Below are 26,730 nucleotides of genomic sequence, written 5' to 3'. Positions count from 1 at the left end.
CTCGAACGAGGTCACCGTTTCTAAATGTTGGGGCCCTAGCATCACGTCTCCTATCCGTATACTGTTGAGTGTACGACTGCTTAGCTTGAACCCTCTCGCGAAGTGGCTTCAATACAGCATTAGAGTGTACTTCGCTCCCAGAGGGCATTCCAGCAATACTGAGCCGTGTTCAGGGTTGACGACCGTGTAGGATTTTCGCAGGTGACAAGCCAGTCGTCGCGTGTGGAGTCGATCTATATGTACCGAGGTAGTCAACCAAGGAAGTTTGCAACAGGTGTTTCTCCAACCTCGCCATTTGTATCCAATTTTTGAGCACCCTGCTATTGCACCGTTTCCCTGGGGGTAGTACACTGAAGAGCAACGATGTATAATACTCCTCTCGCGCAAGCATTCCTCGAACATTTGAGACTTGAACTGCAGTCCGTTGTCAGTTACAACGTCCGGGAAACTCTCCCGGCTGAATACTCCTTGCAGGAACTCAACAGCAGTATGCAACGTTACTGTCGTCGGTGCAAATGCAACTTCAGGCCACTTCGATTGGTAATCAATCAGGGTTATTATGTATCGGCAATTGGAAGGTGCCCATTCAAGAGTACCTACAATGTCCATCCCAGTGGCCAGAGAAACTGGCCACCCTGTATACGCAGTGCCTGGTGTCATCGACGGTACCGGAACCATGGAAGAATGCAAACATTATCCTCATTCATAAGAAAGGGGACTCTAAGGACCTTAAAAATTACAGACCAATCAGCTTACTGTCTGTTACGTATAAGGTATTTACTAAGGTAATCACTAATAGAATCAGGGCAACCTTAGACTGCAATCAAGCAAAGGATCAAGCAGGTTTTCGGAAACGGTACTCTACTATCGATCATATCCATACCATCAATCAGGTGATAGAAAAATGCTCGGAATATAATCAGCCTTTATACATAGCATTCATTGATTATGAAAAAGCATTTGACTCAGTTGAAACATCAGCAGTGATGCAGGCATTGCGAAATCAGGGGGTAGATGAGCCATACGTGAAAGTGCTGGAAGATATATATAGTGGCTGCACAGCAACCATAGTTCTGCATAAAGAAAGTAACAAAATTCCCATAAAGAAAGGAGTTGGGCAAGGAGACACAATCTCCCCAGTACTATTCAAATCTTGCTTAGAGGAGGTATTCAGAGACTTGGAATGGGAGCAGTTAGGGATAAGGGTAGATGGAGAATACCTCAGTAATCTGCGATTTGCTGATGACATTGCCTTGCTAAGCAACTCGGGGGATGAACTGCAAATAATGATTGATGACCTAGACAGGAAAAGTAGAAAGGTAGGCTTGAAAATCAATATGCAGAAGACTAAGGTAATGTTCAACAGCCTCGAACAGCAGTTTACATTAGGTAGCAAAGTACTGGAAGTAGTAGGCGATTATGTCTACTTAGGACAGGTAGTAACCACAGATCCGGACCATGAAAAGGAAATAACAAGAATAAGATTGGGATGGAGCGCATTTGGCAAGCACTCGCAAATTTTAACTAGCAGCTTACCGGTATCGCTCAAGAGGAAAGTATACAACAGTTGCATCTTACCTGTACTCACCTATGGGGCTGTAACGTGGAGGCTAACCAAGAGAGTTCTACGTAAGTTGAGGACAACCCAGAGGGCTATGGAACGAAAAATGGTAGGGGTAACATTAAGAGATAGGAAGCGTGCAGAGTGGGTCAGAGAAATAACTCAAGTTACCGACATTCTAGTGGAAATTAAGAAGAAGAAATGGACATGGGCAGGACATGTAGTGCGAAGAGAGGATAACCGATGGTCGCTTAGGGTAACAAACTGGATTCCAAGAGAAGGAAAGCGTAGCAGGGGGTGGCAGAAAGTTAGGTGGGTGGATGAGGTTAATAAGTTCGCGGGGGTTAAGTGGAGAAATATGGGAGAGGCCTTCACCCTGCAGTGGGTATAGTCAGGCTGATAATGATGATGACAATGTCCATCGCGAGCTTTTGCCATGGCTTATCTGGGATTGTCACAGGTTGCACAGGCGCGAAAGATGGTTTAGCAGACTTGTCGAGTGTCTGACAAATGTGACAGTGACTTATAACTTCCTCAACTTGTTTGTCCATTCGAGGCCACCAATAGAGGTCACGCAGCCTTTGCTTGGTTCTCACTATGCCAGGGTGGTTTTCGTGTGCGAAGCTGACAAGCGTAGCCTTCAGCACATCGGGGATTACAATTTTTTCTTCTCGGAGCAACAAGCCATCCACCTGAGACAGTTCCTCTCGCACGTCAAAGTAAGGAAAGACATCAAGTGCCACGGACTTTTTCGACGGCCACCCTTTCGTGACATACCCCACAACTTGTTGCAATAGCTCGTCTGCAGCTGCTCTTTTGTCACGGATGATGACACGACCAAGACTATTTCTTCGTCTACGGTTTGATTTGAAGCACTTTCAATAGGCAGGCGTGAAAGTTCATCTGCCAGCTACCACCTTCCTGAGCCTTGCCTGCGATTTTTCACTTGCAAAACCAATGCCAACAATGCCCACGCTGGATTTTCAGGAGAATGGAGCCTTCAATGCTCTTAAGTTATAAAAGAGGCTATGAGTTCATCTTGTCGCAGGCTACTGCTGGTGTCAGCCAATGCTTCCATTGAACAGGCATAATGAACAGAAAGATTGAAGCACAGTAGTAATGTTTACCCACTGAAGTCATACATTTATGAGTGGTTGCAGAAATGATATTCTCTTCTAATGCTTAAGTAGACATATGAAAACCACTTCCAGTCAGGCCATTTCACTCAATATATTTCAGTACAGCAACTGTTTTCATGGGATGGAGTTAGTGACTGAAATAGGGCATGTGGAAAGGTAGGCAAATTAATTTATACAGCAGTGTTATGTGATCAATATTGTCCATTTGTGGACACAAGAAATAGCAAGAGTCCAGTACAAGCACCTATCACATTGCCAACTATCCATATGTGAGGTAGTGCAAAATACAGCACTGCAACTTCAAAAATGGCACCTAAAAGCTTGGGTACTGGCACCAAGAAGAACAGGAACAAATATTGATTATGAGGGTAGTAAAGACTGTAGAGGCCCTTCATAGCCACCAGCGCAGCCGTCAGTCCAAGAAAACACTTGTAGTGCATCTCATAGGCGTGCACTCCAGCAATCTCCTTGTAGTTCGGCAAGACATAGTAGGTCATCAGACAAAAGGCGATATTGGTGATCACCGTAAGGCCCAAGACCGCGCCCAGGAAGCGTACACTGCCCATTCTTCGCTCGAGGTAGTAGCCGAGACCGAGCAATGAGAATATCGTGTAGGCCAGGTGAAAAGTTCCCGCAGTGTGTAGCGCAGGTAGGAAGAGGAGCTGCCACTGCCGATGCCCGATCACGAGCGAAGATGTGAGGCACGGACTGTTCACCAGTTGCTTCAAATGGCCCGGCACGAAATTCGACTGTAGCGCAAGCAACGTCGCCGACAGCAAGACCGCGCCCAGAGGGATTGAAGCAGGGAGGTCGGCATAACTTCTTCGAACGTACTGAGGCTGCGCGAAACGCATGGGTTCTTGTCCAAGTATGCTCCAGACGAGGTCAGAGATGGGCTTGATGATGTCGCAAACATACGCGAGGCCGACTAGAATACCGGCAAGGTGGCCGACGAACGATGCATTCGGTGTGATGAGCTGAATAAGCAGAAGCTCGACCCACACGACTTGTCCCGAGGGCAGATTGATATCCAGGCCCAAAATTCGCCGGCTTCGGCCAGGGAAGTAGTAATTGTTGAGCACCTTAAGTGCAAATATGACCCCCGAGAAACCGACAGCACACTGGTAGTAGAACGAGCTGTCAACGAACGTGCCCAGAAGATAATTTAAACCAACAAACGCGCCACCGCACAGCGCTGTGAACAGGAAAATGATGTAGAGAAATTGGGCGCTCCCGAGGACGCTTTCAAGCAACATTCCTTTCCAAATGAATGACACCATGTTATAATAAAGATGTAGGCTGTCGCCGTGCTCGAATGTGCCATAGATGATGCGCCACCACTGCTTTCTGAAAAGAACGTTGTCAACACTCATGCACGCACCGGAAAGGTCGTACCATGGCAAATCAAAAACCTGCAGGAAGACACACGCTTGTGCGACGACAATCAAAAGCGTGACAGGAGGAATGGCCTCCAGGCCCACCTGAAACAGTACGTGGTTCAACAGGAGCATCACGCCCATAGTGTCCCTCTGCCTCTGTCGTTGCATCGTATTTGTTCTGTCAAATGAAGTTTCGAAAGAACGCAATCGACAAATATTATGCTTTCTGATACACAACTTTGCGTTGAACATACGAATTCATCACTTTAAACAAAACCAACTCGTTCTGACGCAACGCACCCGAACACAGCAAATTTCATGCTGGCGTCTAACACGGCGACACGTGTAGTTTGTTTTTCCTGCTGACAGAAATCATTGTTGGCAAGTCAGCTGCTGTTATTCGCTAAAACAGTGCTATATAACCATATAACACCATACAGTGGAAAAAAGAGTTCTATCATGTTATATAATAATATAACGGTGATTTAGAAACACTGGCCCAGTTAAATTACAGAGACAAAACATTTATTTCTACGAAAATTAGATAAGGTTGTGGCGCAGCTTGAACACTGTAACATTATGATGGACAGAAGTTTTTGGATTGTGTATTATTTTATTACCGTGAAAAACTCATTAGTCTTATGAACGCATAATAAATAGTTCCTATTTCAGTTTACCGATAAAATTTATTGCAAGAAATATTAACTTTGTTGCGAGCTAGACACATTAATATGTCTTCATGAAACATATGGACATGTGTTCAACAGATAACTAAAACCAACGTTGACTAAAACTGCTAAAACTAGCGCTGAAACTCATGGAAGAAGGAAGCTGGCTGCAGCTGTCTGCAGTGCAGCACCATAACCATGGACTTGCCATAACCCCATAACAACTGCAGCGAGGAGGAGCCCGTAGGTCCGTAGTTGCCATTAGTCTACGCACGGGCTAGGAATGCAGTGACTCTCGCAGTCTTTCTCCTGACTCTCCTCGCTGCGGCCTCTGTCGCCTGTGTTGTTTTCATTACAGCGGGTCTTGTTGGACCCGTTGGATCTGCGTAAGGATCCGCTAAAATGGCAGCGAGCGACACAAACACGGAAGATTCTCTCTACCCAATCGCCGTGCTGATTGACGAATTGAGGAACGAAGATGTCCAGGTAAGGAGGCGCTGCTTTAGTCGCTTCTCCTACTCCGGCTTCCGAGGTTAGTCCTAACGGATTGTATGGCGACGGTTCTGTACGCGGTGCAAGTTGTGCCTTTTTCTTCTTTAGAGGAACTGTGGCATTCTTCCTGCTCTTACTTATAATTAAAGAACTATCCGTTCTAACCTATGGCCTGCGAAGTACTCGTTATTGGGTGACTGCCTCAGTGCGGCTGCCGAGACCGCGCTATGGTGTACCGGTGGGCGATTTGACGCTTTGCGACCTAGACGGAATGTCGCCGTTGAGTCGTCTCTTCACAAAGAGAGTTGAGCGAGGTTTCCGTTTTAGGTAAAAGAATGTGTTGCGAAAGAATTAAACGTTACAAAGGCGTTTGTTGGCTGTTAGTCGGGCGCTGCCGGCTCATACTTTAGCTTCAGTAGTAGTTCTCGATTCGGAAATTTCTTACCGGGATTATTATGATTGTTGAGCATATTTTCAGGTAGTGGCGATTCTTAAAAGCATTCGGTTGCCGTACCTTCATGAACATTAACGAAATTGTGGGAATAATTAAAGCTGTGTTGCATGGGGCAATACAGATGTCGGGGTCTTGTGCTATCAATCACGTTGCTCAGTGTGCGAGGTTTACTGCAGTGTTGCCGTCGCTTCTTGCAGCAAGCGCAACAAGCTTATATCGTATAATACATGCGCGTGTACTATGTTTTTCGATGTACTGCGTGGGGTTTAACTTGAACCACCCTGTGAGAGGCAATAGCATTCCTAGCAAATTCGTGTACTGCACAGACGCCCATCAGGAGCCTTTATTCCTTTATTTTATTGTGCAAGAATTCTAGAAAAGGGAGTTACTTCCCTTTCGCATTCTCTAATGCGTAGACCCAAACCATTGGGTTAAACCCACAGTTGAGTTCCCTTTCATGCGGTGGTGTTGGGAAAACACTTGTTGATGAGGATATCGATGTTCTTGATATATTTCGGACTCTCAAACATTCACATTACTTGATGACACGACAGAAAGGTTAACTACTTATTTACACATAAATAAAAAGACACAAGCGAGGAGAAAGCTGTTTACATGGCTGACCCATTGATCAGACAAAATTGGCCCCGGTTTAACCCAGTGCGCTTACTTTTAAGCCCTCAGGACAAGGGCGGAGACAGCCGCCGATAAGCAATCAGGCGACATTTCCTACAAATTGATAGTTAGGGAAAGGGAAATAAAGTTCCGTCAGCTAACCAAAGATTGGGGAAAGGATATTGGATAATTAAATACTTGGGAAAGGAGAGGTCCCAAGCAAACATACAAACAGCACTGAGGTGACTGCAATTCGAACCTCTGCCTTCTCCGATGTTTTCTCTCAGCACACATGCATATGGGACAAAGGCTGCGGGAACAATCTCTATGGTTCCTTATAAAAAAAAGAAAGCCGTTGCTAAGGGGTGAAATGCTCAGTGCCAACTCCAGCTTAACCAAGCTCTTCTTCTGAGCACCTGCAGCTCGAACGACCCATTGGTGCCTCATCACACTGGTCAGCCACTGTACACCTGCTTCTGCACAATAGCCTATATGCACATGAGCAGAGGGAATGATGCGCATGCAGCAAAACGAGAATGCATAAAAAAACGTCGCACTGGTCACAGAAATGACTTCAACATTGTGAACACTGCAACAAGTTGTGTGCTAGAATGACAGCTATAGTAGGAAGGCAAGACGGGGACGGAATGAGCGCTTTGCAGCGGCGGGTCTCTTTGACAACAATAGAGCAGCCACCGAGCCTCCGTCGTGCATTCGTGGTTCCACCAATTTAGTAATCACAGTGACCGGGGACAGGTGCAGACTGAGCAGCTACTTCGCGTCATACACTCCGTGCTGGAGATCGAATACCGAATCAAAATGTTCAGCTGACTTCACACCCACTATTTGTCAAATATGCTTATCTTAAAGACGTGTGGATCTGTCGGTGTACCTTATCCTTTAGAGGGCTAAACAATGACTAGTGCTTATTCATTACTTTGGTTCAATAAAGACAGGGAAACATAATTGTGCCGGCACTCTGTAGAGCAAACGAACTGTTCCCCCTTTTCAGCTACGTCTCAACAGCATCAAGAAGCTGTCAACCATTGCGCTGGCCCTTGGTGTGGAGAGGACCCGCAGCGAGCTCATTCCCTTCCTCACTGGTACGTCACACAGTTTGTTTTTCTAACAATTTTTATTTTATTTCATTTTTTATTTTATTTTTACATTTTTCTTGCTTAATGTGATAAGGAGCCAGAGGGCTGTGAAGTATGTTTTTCCTTTTCTGTGCTGGTTCCTTAACTGTTATGTCGGCTTTGTTAGCATGGTGGAAAGTAGTGTGTATGGTGTAGCTCGACATGTAGGGTGCATCTTAACACCTGGCCGGTTGCACACTTTCATATTGCACAGTTCTGTATGTTGTTAATGCAAGCGTCTCAACACAGACCAAGCCGAATGCAAAACGTAAGCGACTGTGTCATGCACAAATGGAATCGGTTGTCGATTATATATTGTGCACCATTGACTAATTCATTGTAATTATGCAATTCATTACTGCCCACTTCAGAGCACTGTAATGAGTAAAAATTGTAGGATGTATTCTGAAACGTCTATTATTCCGAAGCACCCACTGCATACTGGACAGCTCTTCAACAGTTTGTTTTTGCCAACATTTAAAAAAATGCCCCGAGCTCATGAATCATGGGGAAAAAGAAGGTTTTAAATGTGTACCTGTTTTAGAGCTATATAATGCGTGCATTTAATGAGTAAAGTCATCAGTGCCTGCCTCTTTCTATGTTGGCCTGATGGCTAACATCGGCTTCGATTCATGGCCTCATCTTATCAGCCTTCCATCACTTAAGCAAACATCATATTTGTAAACATTGGAGTTAGCAGGGACACAAGGGTGGGCAAAACCATAGCATGTCTTCATTGTGCCAAGTGATGCTGCCTTCAAAGCCAACTTGTGCATACAAATATGTTGAGGTACATGCTTCACTTGTGACTGATATATTTTTGTGCTGAAGAGCATTTCTGCACCTTTGCAACCTTTTTCCCAGATGGAATTAATAGGTGGGGCACTGTATTGGCCTCTCCGCTCCTAGTCGGCATCAACTGTGTAGCTATGATGGGCGAATGCATTGACTGAATAAATGAAACCAAGAAAGTTCGAGGTGTATAGAAAAACTTACCATGTGCAGCTTTCAACTTGCTGGTTGGTTGTTGTGCATGCAAAGGTGGAAGATGATGCTAGGGATTATGAAGCAAAACAGCATTTTCATGTGACAACCTTGTGGTGTGCTTTCTGCTTTCTCTAAGCATCTTCGCTCTACAGAATGTGGAAAGTTACTGAAAACTTAAGTCGTGCAGTTTTTTGAATAACACAAATGCATTCTTTGCTCTTTGCAGCTTTGTCAAGTGTGCTGCCAACTTAACATCTGCTTGATGAAAAAATCATTCGTGCCGGGAGTTGAGGTCCTTGTATTGCACACATGGAGGCATGGAAGAATCATCTCCTTTTACTTTGTTGGCTTTGGGAGAGCTGCGCAAGCATTTACAATGATGTTTTTCTCGAGCTTGTGAAAAGTGCGCTCACTCTGCTTAGCTAGATGTACTGGACAGCTCTTCAACAATTTGTTTTTGCCAACATTGCAAAATTGCCCCGAGCTCATGAATTATGGGGAAAAAATAGTTTTAATATAAAAATAATAGAAATATATTGTGCTGTACTGTAGAATTTTTATTGAAGCTTGCGGCCTATTCTGCTTAACCTTATGCGGCGTCAGTGTTGCTTTGGTACGTTAAACATCTCTGATAATATATTATAATTATTCTGTTTGACCGGAGTGACTTTGGTGTGGTGTTTTGTGTGTTCGGCAGGTTCTTGCTTACCTTCACATAGAAAACTCAAAAGATACGGGAAATAACGGTGTGGGACCTTGTGGAAACATAAGCAACATTTAATTGCTCTTTAGATATAAAGGTGGCAATTGAGAAGAAATTATGCATTATACTACTTCCCAAATCTGATGCTGCTTCGACAATGTCACAGTTAGCGACTCGGAGTGAACGCTGAAGAGTATCTCTCATAACCCAAGTCGCTTTGGGACGTTAAACCCCACAAACCAAACCTGAATGCTGAAGATACGTGGTTGCAGCTTCTGTGTCTTCCTTTTATGCACGAAGAGATACTCTGACTTAGGATGAATGGGATCCGGCAGCACTTTCCTGCTTTGCACTTAAGATGACAAGGTGCACAGAATACCTTGTCGAAGCTCCTCATGTTGAGGGCTCAACAAAATTATGGAGCAGCAGGTGTTTCTTTGCATCATTGATTGCACTACCATGAAGCAGCCCATGAGGACTAAGAGCTTTGAACTAATTGATCAAGTTTCCATGAGAAAATTTGCTATCTGAGAAGCCGGTCTGTTGTTGAAGAGCTCCTTCAGGGCTTTCACCTTCATCTGACTGGAAGAGAATTGAAAGAGATGGACGTTTCCTTTTTTGTGTCTCGTGACATAGCCAGCTGTACCACAGCTTGTCGAAATATTGCTGAATGGTGCTCAGAAACAAGAAAGCGTAGCACACCCGGGCAGACTGTTCTGGCTTTTAATCATACCACGAAAGTTACTGTTGTCGCCAGCGTTGCCAATGCATGCAGGGTGCGCACAGGTCCTTGAGAACCCTTGAATTTGAAAATTTCGTTTTAAAGGCCCTTGAAAATCCTTGAATCCTAGCGTATTGCATGCAAATGGTTATTAATAAAAAAAAGATGCGGTTAAAATATTTTTATTTTCAATACGTGTTTCAGTATCTGAGTTTCAGGCGTAAAAAGTCAGTTTGTGCTAATATAGCCAACGTTGTGTGACGGTTAGCCACATTGGAGCCACTCGCTCTACAACCAACTTGAGCCGATTCAGTCCAATCCGATTTTGGCGCTTTGTTATGGTGGTTGATGGCATTGTATTTTTACATCGGTTCTGCACCTGACTTGTTGCGGCTGAAGCATCCGACTGCAAAGCTAATACCTGGGAAATGCAAATTTCAAGGCACGTGGCTTCACAACGACGCTTGCAAAGACTGGATTGCACCAGATACGACGAGTGAGTACCGTGCAAGATGCAGGCTTTGCAGCAAGACCTTCGATATAACCACCATGGGCGAGTCGGCGTTAAAGAGCCATATGAAGAGTGCTCAGCATGCTGGTGTCATGAAGATTGCAGCCAACAGCTCGGTGCGAAAGTATTTAGTTCCAAGTACGAGCCAACAGTCAGCCGTCCCGCCTCCTTCGCAATCGGGAAAGCTAAATGATGCTTGCAAGGCACACGAGATGGTGACAAACGCAGAGATTCTGTGGACTTTGAAGGTTGTCACATTGCATTTCTCCTATCGGTCATCATCGGAAGCAGGCCAGCTATTCCAGCGTAAGTTCCCGGACAGTGACGTGGCCAAAGCATTTTCTTGCGGAGAGAAAAAAATGTGCCTACGTGACTTACCATGGTCTGAGGCCCTTCTTTTTATCTGCTTTGCAGCGGGAGATAAAAGATTGTGATTACTATGTGGTACTCTTCGACGAGTCCACAAATGATTATCTGCAGCAGAAACAAATGGATGTTCACATCCGGTTTTGGAATTCGTCTCACAAGGCGGCAACGAGGTACTATACTTCGGTGTTTATGGGACACTCGACATCCGAGGACATCCAAGGAAAGCTGCTGAGTGCGCTCGAGCCTTTCCCTCTTGAGAAAATTCTTCAAATTTCAATGGATGGTCCCAATGTTAACTTTAAGTTACTCAAGAATTTCCAAGAGCACCTGCATCAAGCATACCAGTATGCTGGACATTGGGACCTGTGGCCTCCACACCATGCACAACGCCTACAGGGCAGGTGTTACAGCAAGTAATGGGGAGTTAACTGTCTGCTCTCCAGTCTGAGCGCGCTTTTTTATGGTTCTTCTGCAAGGAGGCAAGACTTCTCAGCAGTTACCGATCAGGAGACTTTTCCCCTGAACTTTGTGGCACACTGGTTTCGCCGGCTTGCACCGCTTGCTGTTGCACCGGTTTCACACCGGCTTCAGCAGATACGTATGCTGCAAAGGCAGAGGCAGCTAATGATCAAACGTAAATTGTCAAATCCAATAGCCTGAGGAAGGCTGCACGAAGCAAGACTGAGGAACTGTGTAGCCTCAACGAGAAGATTCAGGAAAAGTGGCGGGAGCTCCCCTGAAGTTGCCATTAGCAGTTTTGCAGAATGGATTGCTCTTTGACATTGTTGCAATGCATTCCAGGGTGTTTTTCAAGACTGAACATTTTTAAATTATTTTGGCTTAGTGCAATACTGGCATTATTATGTTGGCTTAGTGCAATACAAGCTGTTCCTTGAATTGTATCTTTTTCGATTTTGTTCAGTTAAATTGGTACCTGATATTGAAAACTGCTGCAGGTAGCATTGTGTTGAGTCCTTGAAAATACTCCAACTGGGCCTTGAATATCCTTGAATTAGCCTGTTTTGAATCTGTACGAACCCTGGCATGACATTATGGCTTAACACTTCTTTGTATACGGGAATGGACGTGTGTGTTCTACCGAAGCTTCACACAGTGTATGCCTTACCTGGCTGGACACACCCATTATTAGCACTATGAATGGGACACTTGTAATTTTGAACAATCTCTCTTCCCCCTTTATGCTCTGTAGTGAGAGGCTGGTCAAATGCTCCCATGTGTGGGCACCTTTATTTATTTATTTATTATTTTTTTTAAAGCAGGCTTAGGGCATTGTAAGCCAAGCACACAGCTGTAGAATTGTAGCTTGATGATGTGAATGGATCTCGTGTTTTTGAACATATTTCTGCAACTTTAAAAAACATCAGAGTGGTCAGAATGAGTAAGCAATGAATTGCAATGAAAACTTAAAATTATGTGTGGTTTGATGGAAGAGCATAATCTAAGTTGCATAACATGAACACTAGCAATCGGCAGCATATTTCATCTATGTATGACCTTCCACTTTCTTTGTAAGGCTTGGTCTGCGTTGTGTGAAACACTTGGTGTGTATGTGTGTGGATGTTTTTAGTTGAATGCCTTCAGCCTCCTGCTGGCTTATGCATCTTCCTATATATGTCTGTGCTAAAGTGGATGCAATATAGTGCATTTATGAGGATTGGAGACTCGGGTTGTGTTCATTGTTCTCAGTGGCTGGCAGGGCTCTGATCTTGGAGCTTCATTTTCATTGTACCAACCCATTAGTTAGACGCTTCCAGGACGAGGTTAATAATGCACAGTGAAGCCTTGTTATAGTAAACACTTTAAAATATTCAATAGTTTAATTTCCTAGTTCATAATGTAAAGATTTATTTTAAAACATCCAAAAGAAAAACAGCCGTACTTCAATATGGTCTGTGAATGGATAGCAACTCAAGCAATACTTACTGTAGAAATGTGGAGACTTGTCACAAACGTTAAGCTCTATTTCAAACTCGCGTATGATTTCAGAGGCTTCAAGAAATTGAGCATTGGTTAAGCTAGTGTCTCCACGCAGCACCACCACCGCGCAGCCACAGCAGTGAGTTCCAGCTAGGTAGGATAGCTTCCCCACATTACAGCCACGTTGAGGGAGAAATGGTATGTTCGGGCAAAAGGTGTTGCCATTTTCACCACGTCAGGGATGGCAGGCATGAGCACAGGGCACTTACTGCATGGTTGGAGCCCTCCATTCATCTCTTATCTTTTGTGCCGCTGTTGAGGAATGCAAGATGGGGTGAGATGGTTTCCAAGGCTTGCCACACCACTTCTGGTAGGGTAGCGAAGCCTTCCTACTGTTATTTTACAGGACGTTGCTTCGCCCTAGAGAATTTGATGTGATCATGTTCAATATATGAAGTGGAAATATATGTTTACGAATTGTTTCTTTTTTTGTGTGTGTGAAAGCAATATTCATTATAGCGAGATTTTAATGTGCACTTTGACTTTCATTAATTCAAAACCAAAAGGATGAGCTGTTCATGCAAATTAGGCAGAGTTTGAAATTAAAGGGTGCCTTTTCAATATTCTTCTTATTGACGAGACCTTGGTGTTGGTGCAGATACACTGTAAATTTGAATTGACTACATGTTACTCTATCTCTGTCAGTCTGTCTCGGTTACCACTTATAGAAAATACACTGCTTGCAGTTACACCATGTTTTGGGTGTACTGTTTTCCACCACCAGACTTTCTTGAAGGCCTGTTTAGCCACCTGTGATTGGCAGCATTTAGTAGCTATATTAGGTTCTCCTTATGGCTATTCGTGGGCACTGGAGTGGGCAGTTGCTGTACATGTCAATTTCATTACTTCACGATTCGGGATGTGTGCTAGTTGTGCCAGGGTTGTGGAACTGTCATTCTGGAGTTGCACTCTGTGCAAGGTTTCGTTATGCAGTTTTAATTGGCTTGAACAGGATTAACTGTCTTCTATGAACGTCGCAGATTGCTGGAGTAGACAGAATCCTACTCGAACATAACGAGAAAAGAATGGAAGGGTGTTTTGACTCCTCTTCTCACAGGCAGTACACCTGCAGTATGAGGTTCCAATTGACGCTACAATCCTGGCTCCAGGGCGTTTGTAGTGGGGCCAGAAAAAGAAATACCATGTGAAAGAAACCTCTTGTGAGAGGCTTTGTACTGCTTCAGTGCACCACACTTGTCTGTCACTGTCGCTCGCATGTGGTGGCATGAACAAGCCGACCTCTCTGGCTACCCTAGGCATGGTCAAAGGTAAACACAACCTCTTGTGATCGACAAAGCTTTATTGCGCACTTTGCCGTCTTCGTGCCCAATTGGCTATAGCTTTCTTTTCGGTTGTATGTTAGAGGTAACGCTTTCGATTGTTTGCTTGTATCACTTGTGTAGCAAACATTGCGAGAAACATGAACTAGTAGCACACTGCATTTTAGTTCGGTGTGGGCATATCAAATAACGAGTGTCCCATCTCTTGGTGTGCCGCAGACACCATCTACGATGAGGATGAGGTGCTTTTGGCGCTGGCTGAGCAACTGGGCAACTTCACCCCTCTGGTTGGTGGCTCCGAATTTGTCCATTGCCTCTTGGTGAGTAATGCTGTGACTCAGTTTTGCATGGCATGTTAGAACAGTTGACATGGGGACACTCGCTGTCAAATTGTCTTTTTAAGACAAAGCTTGAGCGGCCCCCTAATTTTTATTTTTGTCAGCATTCAGTAGCAGCTTGGGTTTTGATTATGTGGCCAGATATTATAAAAATAACTCCTGGCCATAGTATTAAGTGCTCAGGCCTAATATCTTGTTTCTTCTCAATTTTCTTTGCATAAGTTTGCCATGCGTGCTTTAAAGCTCTCATATATTTAACATCTTGGTAGGCTATTGAAGGTTTTTCGGTGCTCGGCAAGCATTCATGTTTCCTCAACGGTGTGTCAATGTCATTTGTGATATCAGGAAGTGTACTTTTCCTGGACTGACTTGTGCAGTCGCTCGAGTGTGGTATGTGCATGTGCAGCCTCCCCTTGAGAGCCTGGCCACCGTGGAGGAGACAGTGGTGCGGGACAAGGCGGTCGAGTCCCTGCGCGCCATCTCGCAGCAGCACAGCACAGCCGACCTGGAGCAGTACTTTGTGCCACTGGTGAAGCGGCTCGCCTCGGGCGACTGGTTCACATCGCGGACATCTGCTTGCGGCCTGTTTGCCGTCTGCTACCCGCGTGTGTCGCCCGCCGTCAAGGCAGAGCTGCGGAGCCACTTCCGTAATCTGTGCCAGGACGACACACCCATGGTGCGGCGTGCTGCCGCCTCCAAGCTTGGTGAGCTGGCCCAGGCTGTAGAGCCCGAGTGGCTCAAGGGAGATCTGGTAGCCATGTGGGGTTACCTGGCCCAGGACGAGCAGGTGAGGGATCACACCCTGTTCTTGTTTTCAGCAGAATTTTGATTGTTTGACTCTCTGTTGCTCAGGTGGCAGTTAATTTATGGCAGAAGCAGTACCCATTTATGGAAAACTTGTCGGTTGTTCACCTGGGTTTAACTAAAGGTTGAGTGGTAGCCTTTTGTAATTGCCATATAGCATTGCCGTTCCTAAGTCGTCCCTCTACCCGAGCTCGCGAAACCTTCTTAGCAAAAAAAGTTTGGCCCTGGATATAGGTCAACACTAAAATGCACTGCAGCCATAGCTCGCCTGTAAGTTTTTCACAAGACTGAGTCATTCAAAGACGTTTATTCGTACGCTAAATGCCTCTTACGAATCATTCTCTCTCGCAAGAAGGACACAGTGACGGTCATCTGAGCCACTGCTGCTGCTGGCTGTTGGAAGCAGTGATGAGATGCTGGGCGCAATGAACGCCCTAGAGACCATGCTTGTTTGGCAGTCCCTAACAAGCGCTGTTTAAGCATGTACTTTGGCTTCGATTTCACTGTAGCAAACACCGAGGCTCTTGCTGCTTTAGTCGTGAACCCAGTCTCATACCATGTCTTCAACAGCAGGGTATCGTCCAGACTTTGGTCCACAAAAGGAATGGCCTGTAAAGCATATTTAAAAATTTTACTTTTTGCTTTCTCCAATCCTTTGTGCACTTTTACCGACACATCAAGCTTAGCTCTGCTGCAATGTTTTCTGATTCTCACTGCCACTTGAAAGCTGTGCTGTATTGTTGCCAAGGTTACACGAATGTTTGCATCTGTTGGACACAAACCGTGGTTATGGGGGTTATTCTTGAAATAATGTACCGAAGGGAGCTAGACTCTGCAGTTACCTTCTAGCCCTGGTGTGCCAGCCCTAACAGACAGAGCTATGACTCCCAACCTGCGGTGCGAGAAGTCGCCACCGCGGCAGGTTCGGCCCAGAGGGGACAAACACCGAGTTACGTACTCGAATAGGCTTTAATATGCCAGAGTACACGGACAACACTCAGATACAACCACTGTAAAAAATGGGGGTGAAATAAAAACCCAACGAAAGGGGAAGCACATGCAAGGAGGTTAATTATTGGAGTTTTCTCTCTTCATCCTTTTTGCATTGGTACACCTGCAGGACAGCGTGCGTCTACTGGCAGTGGAGGCATGCGTGTCACTGGCGGGCCTGCTGCCCCGAGAGGAGCTGGAGCCGCTGCTGCTGCCCACCCTGCGCCAGGCAGCGGAAGACAAGAGCTGGCGAGTGCGCTACATGGTGGCTGACCGCTTCACTGACCTCCAGAAGGCCCTAGGGCCCGAGGTGACACGTGCCGACCTAGTGCTGGCCTTTCAAAATCTGCTCAAGGACTGCGAGGCTGAGGTGCGCGCGGCGGCCGCCCACAAGGTCCGTGACTTCTGCCAGAACTTACCCGCTGAGGTGCAGGAACAGGTGATCATGAGCAACATCCTCCCATGCGTCAAGGACCTCGTATCAGACCCCAATCAACACGTCAAGTCAGCCCTGGCCTCGGTCATCATGGGCCTCTCGCCTATCCTGGGCAAGCAGAATACCGTCGAGCACCTGCTGCCACTCTTCCTTTCGCAGCTCAAAGACGAGTGCCCCGAAGTGCGCCTCAACATCATCTCCAACCTGGACTGTGTCAATGAGGTGATTGGCATCCAGCAGCTTTCCCAGTCCCTGCTGCCAGCCATCGTTGAGCTGGCCGAGGACTCCAAGTGGCGCGTTCGCCTTGCCATCATCGAATACATGCCCCTGCTGGCCGGGCAACTGGGTGTAGAGTTCTTTGACGAGAAGCTTAACGCGCTGTGCATGACGTGGCTGGTGGACCATGTGTTTGCCATCCGTGAAGCAGCCACTCAGAACCTACGCAAGCTGGTTGACAAGTTTGGCCGTGACTGGGCACAGGCTACGGTCATCCCCAAGGTGCTGACCATGTCGCGCGACCAGAACTACCTGCACCGCATGACCTGCCTCTTCTGCATCAACGTGCTGGCTGAAGCCTGCGGCGGCGAGATCACTGGCCGTCTCATGCTTGCCACTGTGCTTGGACTGGCCGCCGACTCTGTGGCCAATGTGCGCTTCAACGTGGCCAAGACCCTGCAGCGCATTGCCCCTCTGCTGGACCCGCAGTGAGTGTCCCACCTTGCAATGTGTGGTCTCTGTGAACAGCAAACCTTAATTAGCTCAAGAATGCCAAGTTGCATTGGAGATGGCCTTGCCGTGCCAGCTTTTAGCCATGCTGACTGCCTTAATGCACTGGACAGGCTATAGTGCTGGATTCAATACCCAGCCAAGATGAACTTTTCTGTAACTGCGAAGGTTTTGACAATGCTTTCAGGATGATGAGTAATTGGTTTCTTATTTCAGTTTACTCTGTATTGGGGGATTCCCCAAAACTAAATAATTGCAGCTTATGGTCTTTTCATTCCATTTTCATAAGGCCGTGAAAAAAATATTTACCGCTGATAGATTTGATTTGCATAGGTGGCATTTTTTTCCTGTTATTTATTTCAAAGTATTAATAGTGCATGACAACACTTAGAGAATACTGGATCTCATGATCGATTTCATGACCGATTCCTGCAAGCAGATGGTGGTGTGGTCTAGTTCAAAGGTCTGAAATGAAACTAGTTGGTATCATTGCAGTTGCCTTGTGAAAAGGGCCTGTGCTGGTGATGCCAATGTAGGTACCCTGTGTCCGCCAGGCGCCGCTACCACCAGTGCCGTGTTCAGCGCTCCGTGTGGCTAGTTTCACGTCCCCGTCAGGATGGCTCCTTCTGTGCCTCCAAAGGGGTTCCGTCTGCTAGCAACGTGCCGCTGGTTAGAGATTAGTGATTGAAACTATTTCTTCCAAGGAATGAACAGCAGCAAAGGAGGGAAGCTTTTTAAAGCAGGCTATGTGCACTACATGATAGCGGTAGTATCGTGTGACGAGACCAAAGTAGCAGCACAATATGTTGCGCTGACAAGCATATATATTGTCTGCGTTTATTGTTGCAATGCAAACTAAATGTACGGCTGTTTCTGCACGGGGCCCACGCATCTGCTGCAGAACTCAGTATTACATCAGGTTCGGTGTCCTTCGATAGGCATTTTCTTGTGGAATATGTAGCATTGCGTTGCCATTGGATGCTGCGGAGAGGAACATAGATTCCCCACGAAAAGCGCCTACCTAGCATCCGCGTCAGTCATTATGCATGTCTGCATTACACGGAATGGAGAGAAACAGCAGGTCAGTGGCATCTGTTGGCATTTTGCATCTTTCTGGTACTTAATATGGTGCTTTGGGGAAAGAGCTGTGTACATGACAAATTTCTCCTGTGGTGCATTTCCATAACCGCCACTTTGTGGGCAGTCGGCGGCAGATGCAGCTGAATCCGATGGGGGAACACATCGTCATCTGACCATTATGCCATACTGACTGCATAAAAAAAAAAAAAAGGAAAAAAGGGCACCGGGCAAATGAAGAGACGCTGCCAGCACAACATATTAAAATAATTTTAAGCTGCCGAACGGTCAAAGCAAAAATGCTCTGTGAAGCGCCGTTATGAAAAGGAAACTAATGCAGCAGCGTAGTACAGCCACTGGTGTGCGTGACGGCCGCATTTTCGTCATTCTGAGCACTACAGAGGAGTTAATTATTCTGCTAAATGTCCCAAGTATAAGTAAAGGCTCACTAAGCCTTAGCTTAATCTTGACTTTCCAGCAAGTTTTATCTGCCCTAAGGCGCAGAAAGTGAAACGGAACTCAAGAGACTTCTGATGTGCGTACAAGAAGAGAGTGAGAAGTTTCGGCTTAAACTGAACATTAAAAAGACAAAGATCATGGCGTCTTGCCCTATCAAGTCCTGGAGCATCAAGGGACAAGAAATGGAAGCTGTGACAGATTTTCTCTTCTTGGGCTCCAAGATTACCTCGGAAGGAGACTGCAGCCATGAAATTAGGAGACTCCTGCTTCTGGGAGAGAGAGCAATGGCTAGCCTTGACCGCCTAGTAAAGAGCAGAGACATTAGTCTGCCAACCAAGATCCGTATAACTCGTGCTATGGTCTTTCCAGTTGTGATGTATGGATGCGAGAGTTGGACTGTGAAAAAGGCTAACCGCCGAAGAATTGACGCGTTTGAATTGTGGTGCTGGCGAAGACTCTTGAGAGTTCCTTGGACTGCCAGAAGATCAAATCAGTCAATATTGTCGACCATAAACCCTGACTGCTCATTGGAGGGTCAAATTCTAAAGTTAAAGCTCAGCTACTTTGGTCATCTGATCAGAAGAGAGGAGTCGCTGGAGAAATATTTGATGTTGGGAAAGGTTGAGGGTCGCCGGAGAAGGGGTAGGCAGTGAACCCGATGGTTAGATGGCATCCTCGAGGCTCTGCAGATGAAGTTATGTGATGTTAGGAAGATAGTGAGAGACCGGAAAGCGTGGCGTGACATGGTCAATAGGGTCACGAAGAGTCGGTCACGACTGAACAACTGAACTGAACTGAACTGAACTGAAGGCGCAGGAGCACAGAAAATGTGGCCATCCCGTACGGCAGTTAACAATTTGGGCAGCTGTAGTTTTTAAAGGCTCAAGAGACGGGCAGTGTAGGTGACAGGGACATTCCAGATTTTGAGCCAATACTGCAGACAAGGGGTAAAACTGTGGCACTTGTATTTATGTGCCCATGCGCTGTCACTTTTCAGACCAATTACGTTCTTGGAACTAACATCTAACACTAATAAGGGAGTAATTACTCATTGCATCCACCCAAGCGCAGCCATACGGCCACAAAGGAAAGCTATACAGCTTTCCTTTGTGGCCGTATGGCTGCGCTTGGGTGGATGCAATGAGTAATTACTCCCTTATCACAAATCTACTCCACCTTGGGGGATTCCCCTAAATATTTGACCAACACCATTCCCACTTCGAGTTACAGATCAATTCGCTCTCGCCCTACCATCTGATCTGCTGACCGTCCTGGTTAGCTCAGTCGGTAGAGCGACTGCCCCGGAAAGGCGGTGGTGCCGGGTTCGATTCCCGGATCAGGACGAATTTTTCTTTAACTACGAAGTTTCTCAGGAAGCTGTGAAATGAGGCAAAACAGGTGGGCATACTTTTCACAGCGTAGGTGGTATCGAATCCTGCCCAATTGATGTGGAAACCGGACATAGATAAGACGAAGTCCGTAACATCAATGTATTCGAGTCAGACTGAAAAGCTTTACGTGGTGCCGATAATTTGCAAATAATTTTTAAACATGGTCCTGGCGACCACTTGCACCCGATTTAGGCGACGCATCGCCGTGTGGGGCTGCTGGGTGCGCCCACTCATTGGACGCTCCCACATTAGGCGAGCGGGACGGGGCGTGGTGGGGCGCCATCATGAATTGTTTTCTTTTTTTTCTTGTGCGCTGGTGTGGGTTGAGTTGAGGGGGAAGAGGAGGAGAATCATTTTCGATTGCCCATATCTTCGGTGCTTAAAGATACTTTCGTTGCAGAGATAATATATCTATTGTTAGTGCACGTTTTTATAATTCTAGTGAATAGCTTTTTATGGGCCCTTTAAATATGGCTGCTTGGCTGGTCCAAATGAGAAAGTTGGCTAAGGCACTGGAGTGTTAGTTTCTAGGATGTCTTTCGCCCTTTGAGCTAAAATTGTGCCATGAGGCAGCATTATCAGGCTTACTCCTACCTAGATCATTGACAAAACCGACCGTGGACGCAGCTGAACCACTAGATTTTCACATTTTAGGGCATTTGCCACACTGGCAGAGGCGGTTGATGCGAACTTCTATGCTCCGCTGCTTTCACCAGCAGGTAAAAAAATAGGCGCCACTGGGGAAAAGACAAACTGAAAATGTAATTACATTAGCGTAATAGTGCCAATGCAGTTGCATGCTCTAGAACTGCATGGAAGCATTTGAAGTTTACAGCAGGAAAATCTTCAAAAATGCATAATTAGGACAATATTTATTTATTTATTTTTTTTTTAAGTTTGTAATTTGGCAAGGCGACGCTGGATACATTCAGGCCAATACTGCATCTGCCCATTCTTGTCCTGGCAGCCTTAGTTCTAGTTGTTGCTGGGTTGTGCTTTTGCACTGCACACATTTTGTTTGACTAATACAGGAACTTTAATTTGCAAAACATTTCCACATTATGTTGTGCAGGTGAGCGCCTAGCAGGCCTAAGATTTCGACTGCCTGTCATGCAGGCAGTCGAAATTTTCAGTGATCATACAGGTGCAGAGCTGCCACATGGCAATTGTCAGTTATCATTATATAGTTAGCATGTGATCCGACAGGGGTAGAAGTGACTAGAAATAAGAAATGAAGTTGAATTAAATGACCAGAACATTGCAGTAAATGCATTTCAGAATTGATGTTTTTTTCTTTCTCTTTTTTTTTTTTTTTTTTTGAAAAAGCCCTTCAAATAATTCACAGTACAACACAATCCAGAGACTGTGAAGGTGGGGCAACTATGCAGCGTTCGTCCCTTCATTTCAGAATCTTTAAATTTTGTTCGCCATTGTAAGCTGCCACCCACCAGTGACCACCTTTGTCATATACAAGCTACATTGTTCCAGTACTTGTTAGGCACTTGCTAGTCTCCATTGCCACAGAGCATGCTAGAGTTGAAACCTAATGGCTATTCGTCACCCTCTGTTGAGTCGATGCCATAGAGTACAGTGGTCATTAAAAATAGCCATGTGGCGCCGGGCGATCGTCATTGAGATCAATGCCTTGTTTCAGTAGGCATTGAAACTAACCATGTGACAGGGTATTAGAATTACTTATAACTGCAGACAGAACAAAACAATTGTTCTGATTTATTTGTGTTTTGCTAACACAGTCATATGCTCAGTGCCAAGGATAGAAGCTATGTCCAAGCCTGATGCCAATTTGGTTTATGTTCTTGAGCCTGAAGAGATGAGGATTTTTCTTTGCACAAAATCTGCTGAGTACATGAGAGATGTAGGGATCATGGTACAAATAAAATATTCTCTGATGATGTGTGTTACAGAAATTAGGGTGCAGGAATCCGATCAACCTATTCCATTGTATCATCACCTGCAGCTTTTTTCCCTTCATCAGTATTACAAGTACACTCACTGTTCCTCTGCTCTCATCAAGCAATGATGCTGTTGCTTGAGTTGTGCATAATATTTGTTTATTTATTAATTTCTGTTTTAAATTATGTTATTTCACTGCCTAGGGGAGCTCGTTAATGGTGCAACGTTCTTCATGAGCAGTGCTGTTGTGCAGTGCAGAGGCGCGCATTTGGTATGAAGTGATAGCCTGACAATAAAGTTTTGTGCAGGGCACATGGCAGTATGGTTTCCTTCAGTCTTTTCATCTTTTTGCAAACAATTTTTCAAAACGGTTGCAATTTCTACAGCGTGCAGGGGCTCTTTGGAAGCAAACAAGAGCGCTTAGCACATAGCAATAAAAATGAATGAAGGATGGCAAATTGGCAGCAAGATTAGGTCGGAACCGGACCCTGGATTGGTTTCGAGTGGTTTCTCCAATTTGTTCTGGTTCAGGTTCGGTTCTAAGATTGCTTATTCCAGGCGAAAATTCTCACAATTTGTTCCAGTTCAGTTCCGGGCAAAAATGCAGGTTCAATTCCAGTTCGACACTCTGGCTGCTATGAAGAAAATAAAGCAGGACTAAGTCCTCGACGGCTTGAAAACTGAAAAATAAAAAAAGGAATTTGTCACTGTTGAAGCGTCCACTGGCTTCCCCAGAATAGGCACCAGTTGTGGTTTTAATAGATGCACATACTAGGGATGCTAGGTTTGTTTTGATGCATGAGCCCGAGGTTTGCAAGATTTTTTTTGTATGCTTATGTATTGTCAAGCACTGGAAAGGTAATTTATTGCTGAGAAGCCTAAACATTTTCTTGGCACTTAATTTTCAAGTCTATACTGCTAAAAAGGATGGTACTGTCTCAAACACGAGTAGTTTATTTACAAAATCAAGGTGCAACGGCAGTAGTTGTACATGAAATCTTGGTATATTCTGGCTTTTATAGATGAATTTTGTGAATAAAGAACTAAAATGCAATAATTGGTCAATAATTTACTCCCAGCGCCTTATACACTGTAACATCACTGCCCGAGATTTGCGGCTTGCATCTGTAGTCCTGCATAAAACATTTATTATGTACTGTTTGAAAGAGTTGCCATATTTATTAATACTGCGCTTTGCACAGCAGAGCTGTTGTATAATGGAAAGGCAGCCCACATCAGTGGGCTGTAAAGATAGCGTTTAGTTGTCTTTTGGTGAGAATGGTACGAACTGGACATTTTGCATGTTGGGAAAACTCTGCAACCAGAATTTGAGCTGTTCATATGTCATGTTTAATTGGTTTTGTGTAGGGTTCTGCAAAGCCAAGTGAAGCCCTGCCTGGAGAAGCTGAACACAGACCCTGACGTTGATGTGCGGTACTTTGCTTCCGAAGCCTTAACTGGTGAGTGAGTGCAGTTTGGGGAGAACTGTACTTCAGTTTTGCTAGCCAAGTCTTTGTGCAACAGCATGCCTTATGAGCCTTTAATTTTGTCTTACGGTAGACCGGTCATTGTGTGGTAAGCACCACTTACTGCTTGTGGTAAGATAGATGGCTAATATTTTGTTATTGCAGCACTCATCTTGTGAGTGTTCATTCTCTACTTGTTGTTCATTAGGACATTTGGGAGAGGGCATGGCTGTGATTTCTGCATTGATTTGTGAGTTTTTCTTTCTTGACATTGTTTGTGCGTCTGATATATAAATGATTTGCGGGTGGAATTCCAAGTCTGTAAGTGTTCAAGTGTAAATTGTGTTGCAAATTGAGTTGTGAATCGGTATGGTGCAAATTGATTTGAACATTAGAGGTACAAGTACTCTTACTTGAAATTGGTAAAGAAATGTTTTATTTCTTTTTGCAACACATGGCATGAGAACCAGTTATTGCACAGCAGGTATTTTACTCATGCAGTGGTGTTTGTTTATATGTGCAAGAAAATTTAATTTTCTTATATTCAAGATATTCAAACTCATTGTAACTGTGGAAGGATTCTAAACAAAAATACCGTAAACTTACCAATGCTTTCGAGTACAGTCGAACCTCATTTTAACGAAATAGCATCGGGACGATAAACTAGTTGTATCCATATATCCAGCTGTGACAGTAGACATAAAAATCTGCAGAAACAAATGGAAATCTGCCCATGTGGAAATCGGATACCAAAATGCACTATTTTAGACTTTAAATATATTGTAAATGAGTTGGAAATACCTACGCATTATCTCTGAAGACCTGGCATCTAATCTAAAGCTCATGTGCAAAACATAAACAAAAAAGCAATGAACAGTCTTCTCTTTCTTAAGCACCTCTTGAGTTTTTCTGCTTCCGAAACAAAGCTGCTGGCATACAAGGCTCTTCTATGACCAATCTTAGGATACGTGAACATTGTCTGGTTCCCGTACGCACAAAATGACAGTTATGCTCTAGTAAGTGCAACAAAAAGCGCTTCATTTTGTCTATAATAGATACCAGTGCACAGACTCACCCACAGAACTGCTTATCTGAGCAGACCTAGCTAGGCTAGCAAGTCGTGCAACCCTGCATAGACTCAAGATTTTATATTTACTAATTAACATGACTCCTGCTGCATATGTCAATTCCAACCACACCAGGGAAACACGCCATAAGCAAGAATTTAGGCTTTAAGAGTACACTTGTGCCAACAATGTATATTTCTTTCCTCATGGGCAATATGCAAAAATGGAACTGTCTAGATAAGCTGGTTACTTCACAGCCTTCGCTGGAAAAATTTGTGCTATAGCAGTGCTATCAACTGAAAAAAAATTGATATTCCTCGTCTTATTATTTATTGTGCCTGTTATTTTGTTTGTATAAGATTACTGCGAGATCTTCCTCCTCATTCGCTCCAGTTGTATGTCTGATTGTATTCAAATCCTGTATATATCAACCCACTCCTGTAACGGTTCCTGTTGGGACTGACTGTATAAATAATCCTACCGGTTTCTTTGCGGCACTTTAAGAAAATCAAAATAAAGCTGACTTGTAGGAAGGTCAAATTAAAACAGCAAAATTTGTTTGATGAAATGGGTCTGCCTTTTCATTCATTTGAAGAAGGAAGCGGTTATGTGATGGCTTTTCACAGCGAATGGCACTGAAACTTCCTACAATGTACATGCATATGTGAGAGGGCCTTTCTATTTTGGTAGTTTTAGTCGTCAGGGGTTTGGCTAAGTAACTTAAAGCCTTCTGACAATGTCTGCAGTGTCCATACCACTTGTCAGTGGTTCTTAACACTGTTCATCATCTTTGCTATCAGTGCTGTGTTCCCCTGAGGCTACACAGCATGAACTTCTATTTCCTTGTCAGAACGGGCATCATGACCAAGTTTTTATCAGCCAAAACGAAGTCTTCAAATCAATGCTTGCGAGCCTCGCTCAGTTCGAAGTTTTATCCGGCTACATGGAGCAAACTGAGCATTGATGATGATCGGTGGGCAGATAGTGCCATTATTAGTCATGTCGTGTGCAGTTGCGCACTTTGAGTTTCCTGTTCTGGTCACGGATGACGCAACCAGTGAGACGCATAGTTTTTGTGTTGGAAGCTGAACACTTCCACATCTTCACCAACTGAAAAAAAAAAAAAAGGATGCGTCTTGAATTTTCTTTCATACTTTATTTTGCTTTTGTGCTACTGTTTCATTTTCGAGTCTCACACAAACGAAATATTTTTGTAGTTACAGTCTATATCACTTCACTGGGCGTATTAAAGCCTATAATTTGTTATATCAGTATTCATTAAAATGAGGTTCAGCTGTATTTGCATGCTGTTGCATTTTACAGAGCAGATTGGTTCAGTTCAGGTTAGCCTACTTCAACTAGTTGTCACTTTTTATAAACAAACAGATTACTTCTGCTGAAAGCAACTCTGATAAGCTAGAAAAAGGGAAAATCAGATTATATTGCTATCACAGACTTCCTGTCATATGTGGCAGAGAGGATGAAAAGAAATGCTAGACATGTCCTAATATTATCGCAGACATCGGGAGTATTAACCAGCGTGGCAATGAAAAACACTTCAGCAAGGAAGCATACACGATGCTGACCAAATATTCACAGAGCTGCTAAATGACCAGCTTTTTTATTTTACAAGGAACTAGAGCTTGATGCAGTTGTCCTTGCTTTCTACGGAAGTTTTACTCAATTCAAGCTGTTGCGCATGTTGGTAAGCACACGAGAGAAATGTGAAGTAAGCGTTCGAACTATGCTTTACGACTTCCAGCAGGGAAAGAAGGCGGAAAACAGCCACAAAGGTAGGCTTGCTGGGGGTGCAGAATGGGCTCCAACTAGTGGACAAACATGTTGACCGTGCTTTTTTCTTTCGCTATTCCAGTAGTGCCGTGAACCTCCCCGGCCAAGCGGGCCAACTGGGCCAACCCGGCCAACCTGGTCAACCTGGCCAGCCTGGTCAGCCTAGCCAACCTGGCCAGCCTAGCCAATCTGGCCAACCTGCTGCTGTTCAGAACCTGTCTTAGCCTGTGACAATAAAAAAAGTGTCCGCCCGCCGCA

General features: G+C 44.8%; 2 protein-coding genes across 3 annotated transcripts; one reads left to right on the top strand and one right to left on the bottom strand.

The window, feature by feature from the left end:
• Window positions 1–1,901: 1,901 nt before the first annotated feature.
• On the bottom strand, window positions 1,902–4,437 carry LOC146184972 (uncharacterized). Its single transcript, XM_084605921.1, has one exon. The coding sequence runs from the start codon at window positions 4,329–4,331 to the stop codon at window positions 2,892–2,894; it is 1,440 nt and encodes a 479-aa protein (XP_084462047.1). The 5' UTR covers window positions 4,332–4,437; the 3' UTR covers window positions 1,902–2,891.
• Window positions 4,438–4,968: 531 nt separating this feature from the next.
• On the top strand, window positions 4,969–26,730 carry Pp2A-29B (Protein phosphatase PP2A regulatory subunit A). Of its 2 annotated transcripts, none has more exons than XM_084605928.1 (7): window positions 4,969–5,233; window positions 7,321–7,411; window positions 14,233–14,333; window positions 14,758–15,138; window positions 16,276–17,285; window positions 23,517–23,608; window positions 26,558–26,730. In XM_084605928.1, the coding sequence occupies exons 1-7, from the start codon at window positions 5,150–5,152 to the stop codon at window positions 26,563–26,565; spliced, it is 1,767 nt and encodes a 588-aa protein (XP_084462054.1). In that variant the 5' UTR covers window positions 4,969–5,149; the 3' UTR covers window positions 26,566–26,730. The 2 variants fall into 2 exon arrangements, with proteins under 2 accessions (XP_084462054.1, XP_084462053.1); XM_084605927.1 differs by having other exon boundaries at window positions 4,971–5,233; window positions 26,555–26,730.

This window comes from Amblyomma maculatum, chromosome 6 (assembly GCF_055883805.1).
Source record: "Amblyomma maculatum isolate TAMU_Amacu chromosome 6, ASM5588380v1, whole genome shotgun sequence".
In the NCBI taxonomy this organism is placed as follows: Eukaryota; Metazoa; Arthropoda; class Arachnida; order Ixodida; family Ixodidae; genus Amblyomma; species Amblyomma maculatum.
The sequence above is the reverse complement of the archived record's forward strand: the minus strand, read 5'-3'. Positions and strand labels throughout refer to the sequence as shown.

Excerpts from the sequence above, each read along its gene's own strand:
- LOC146184972 (XM_084605921.1), bottom strand. The coding sequence starts at position 4,331 with ATGTTCAACGCAAAGTTGTGTATCAGAAAGCATAATATTTGTCGATTG.
- Pp2A-29B (XM_084605927.1), top strand. The coding sequence starts at position 5,150 with ATGGCAGCGAGCGACACAAACACGGAAGATTCTCTCTACCCAATCGCC. Across the intron at positions 5,234-7,320 it reads TGAGGAACGAAGATGTCCAG|CTACGTCTCAACAGCATCAA; the intron begins GTAAGGAGGCGC and ends CCCCCTTTTCAG. Across the intron at positions 14,334-14,757 it reads AATTTGTCCATTGCCTCTTG|CCTCCCCTTGAGAGCCTGGC; the intron begins GTGAGTAATGCT and ends GTGCATGTGCAG.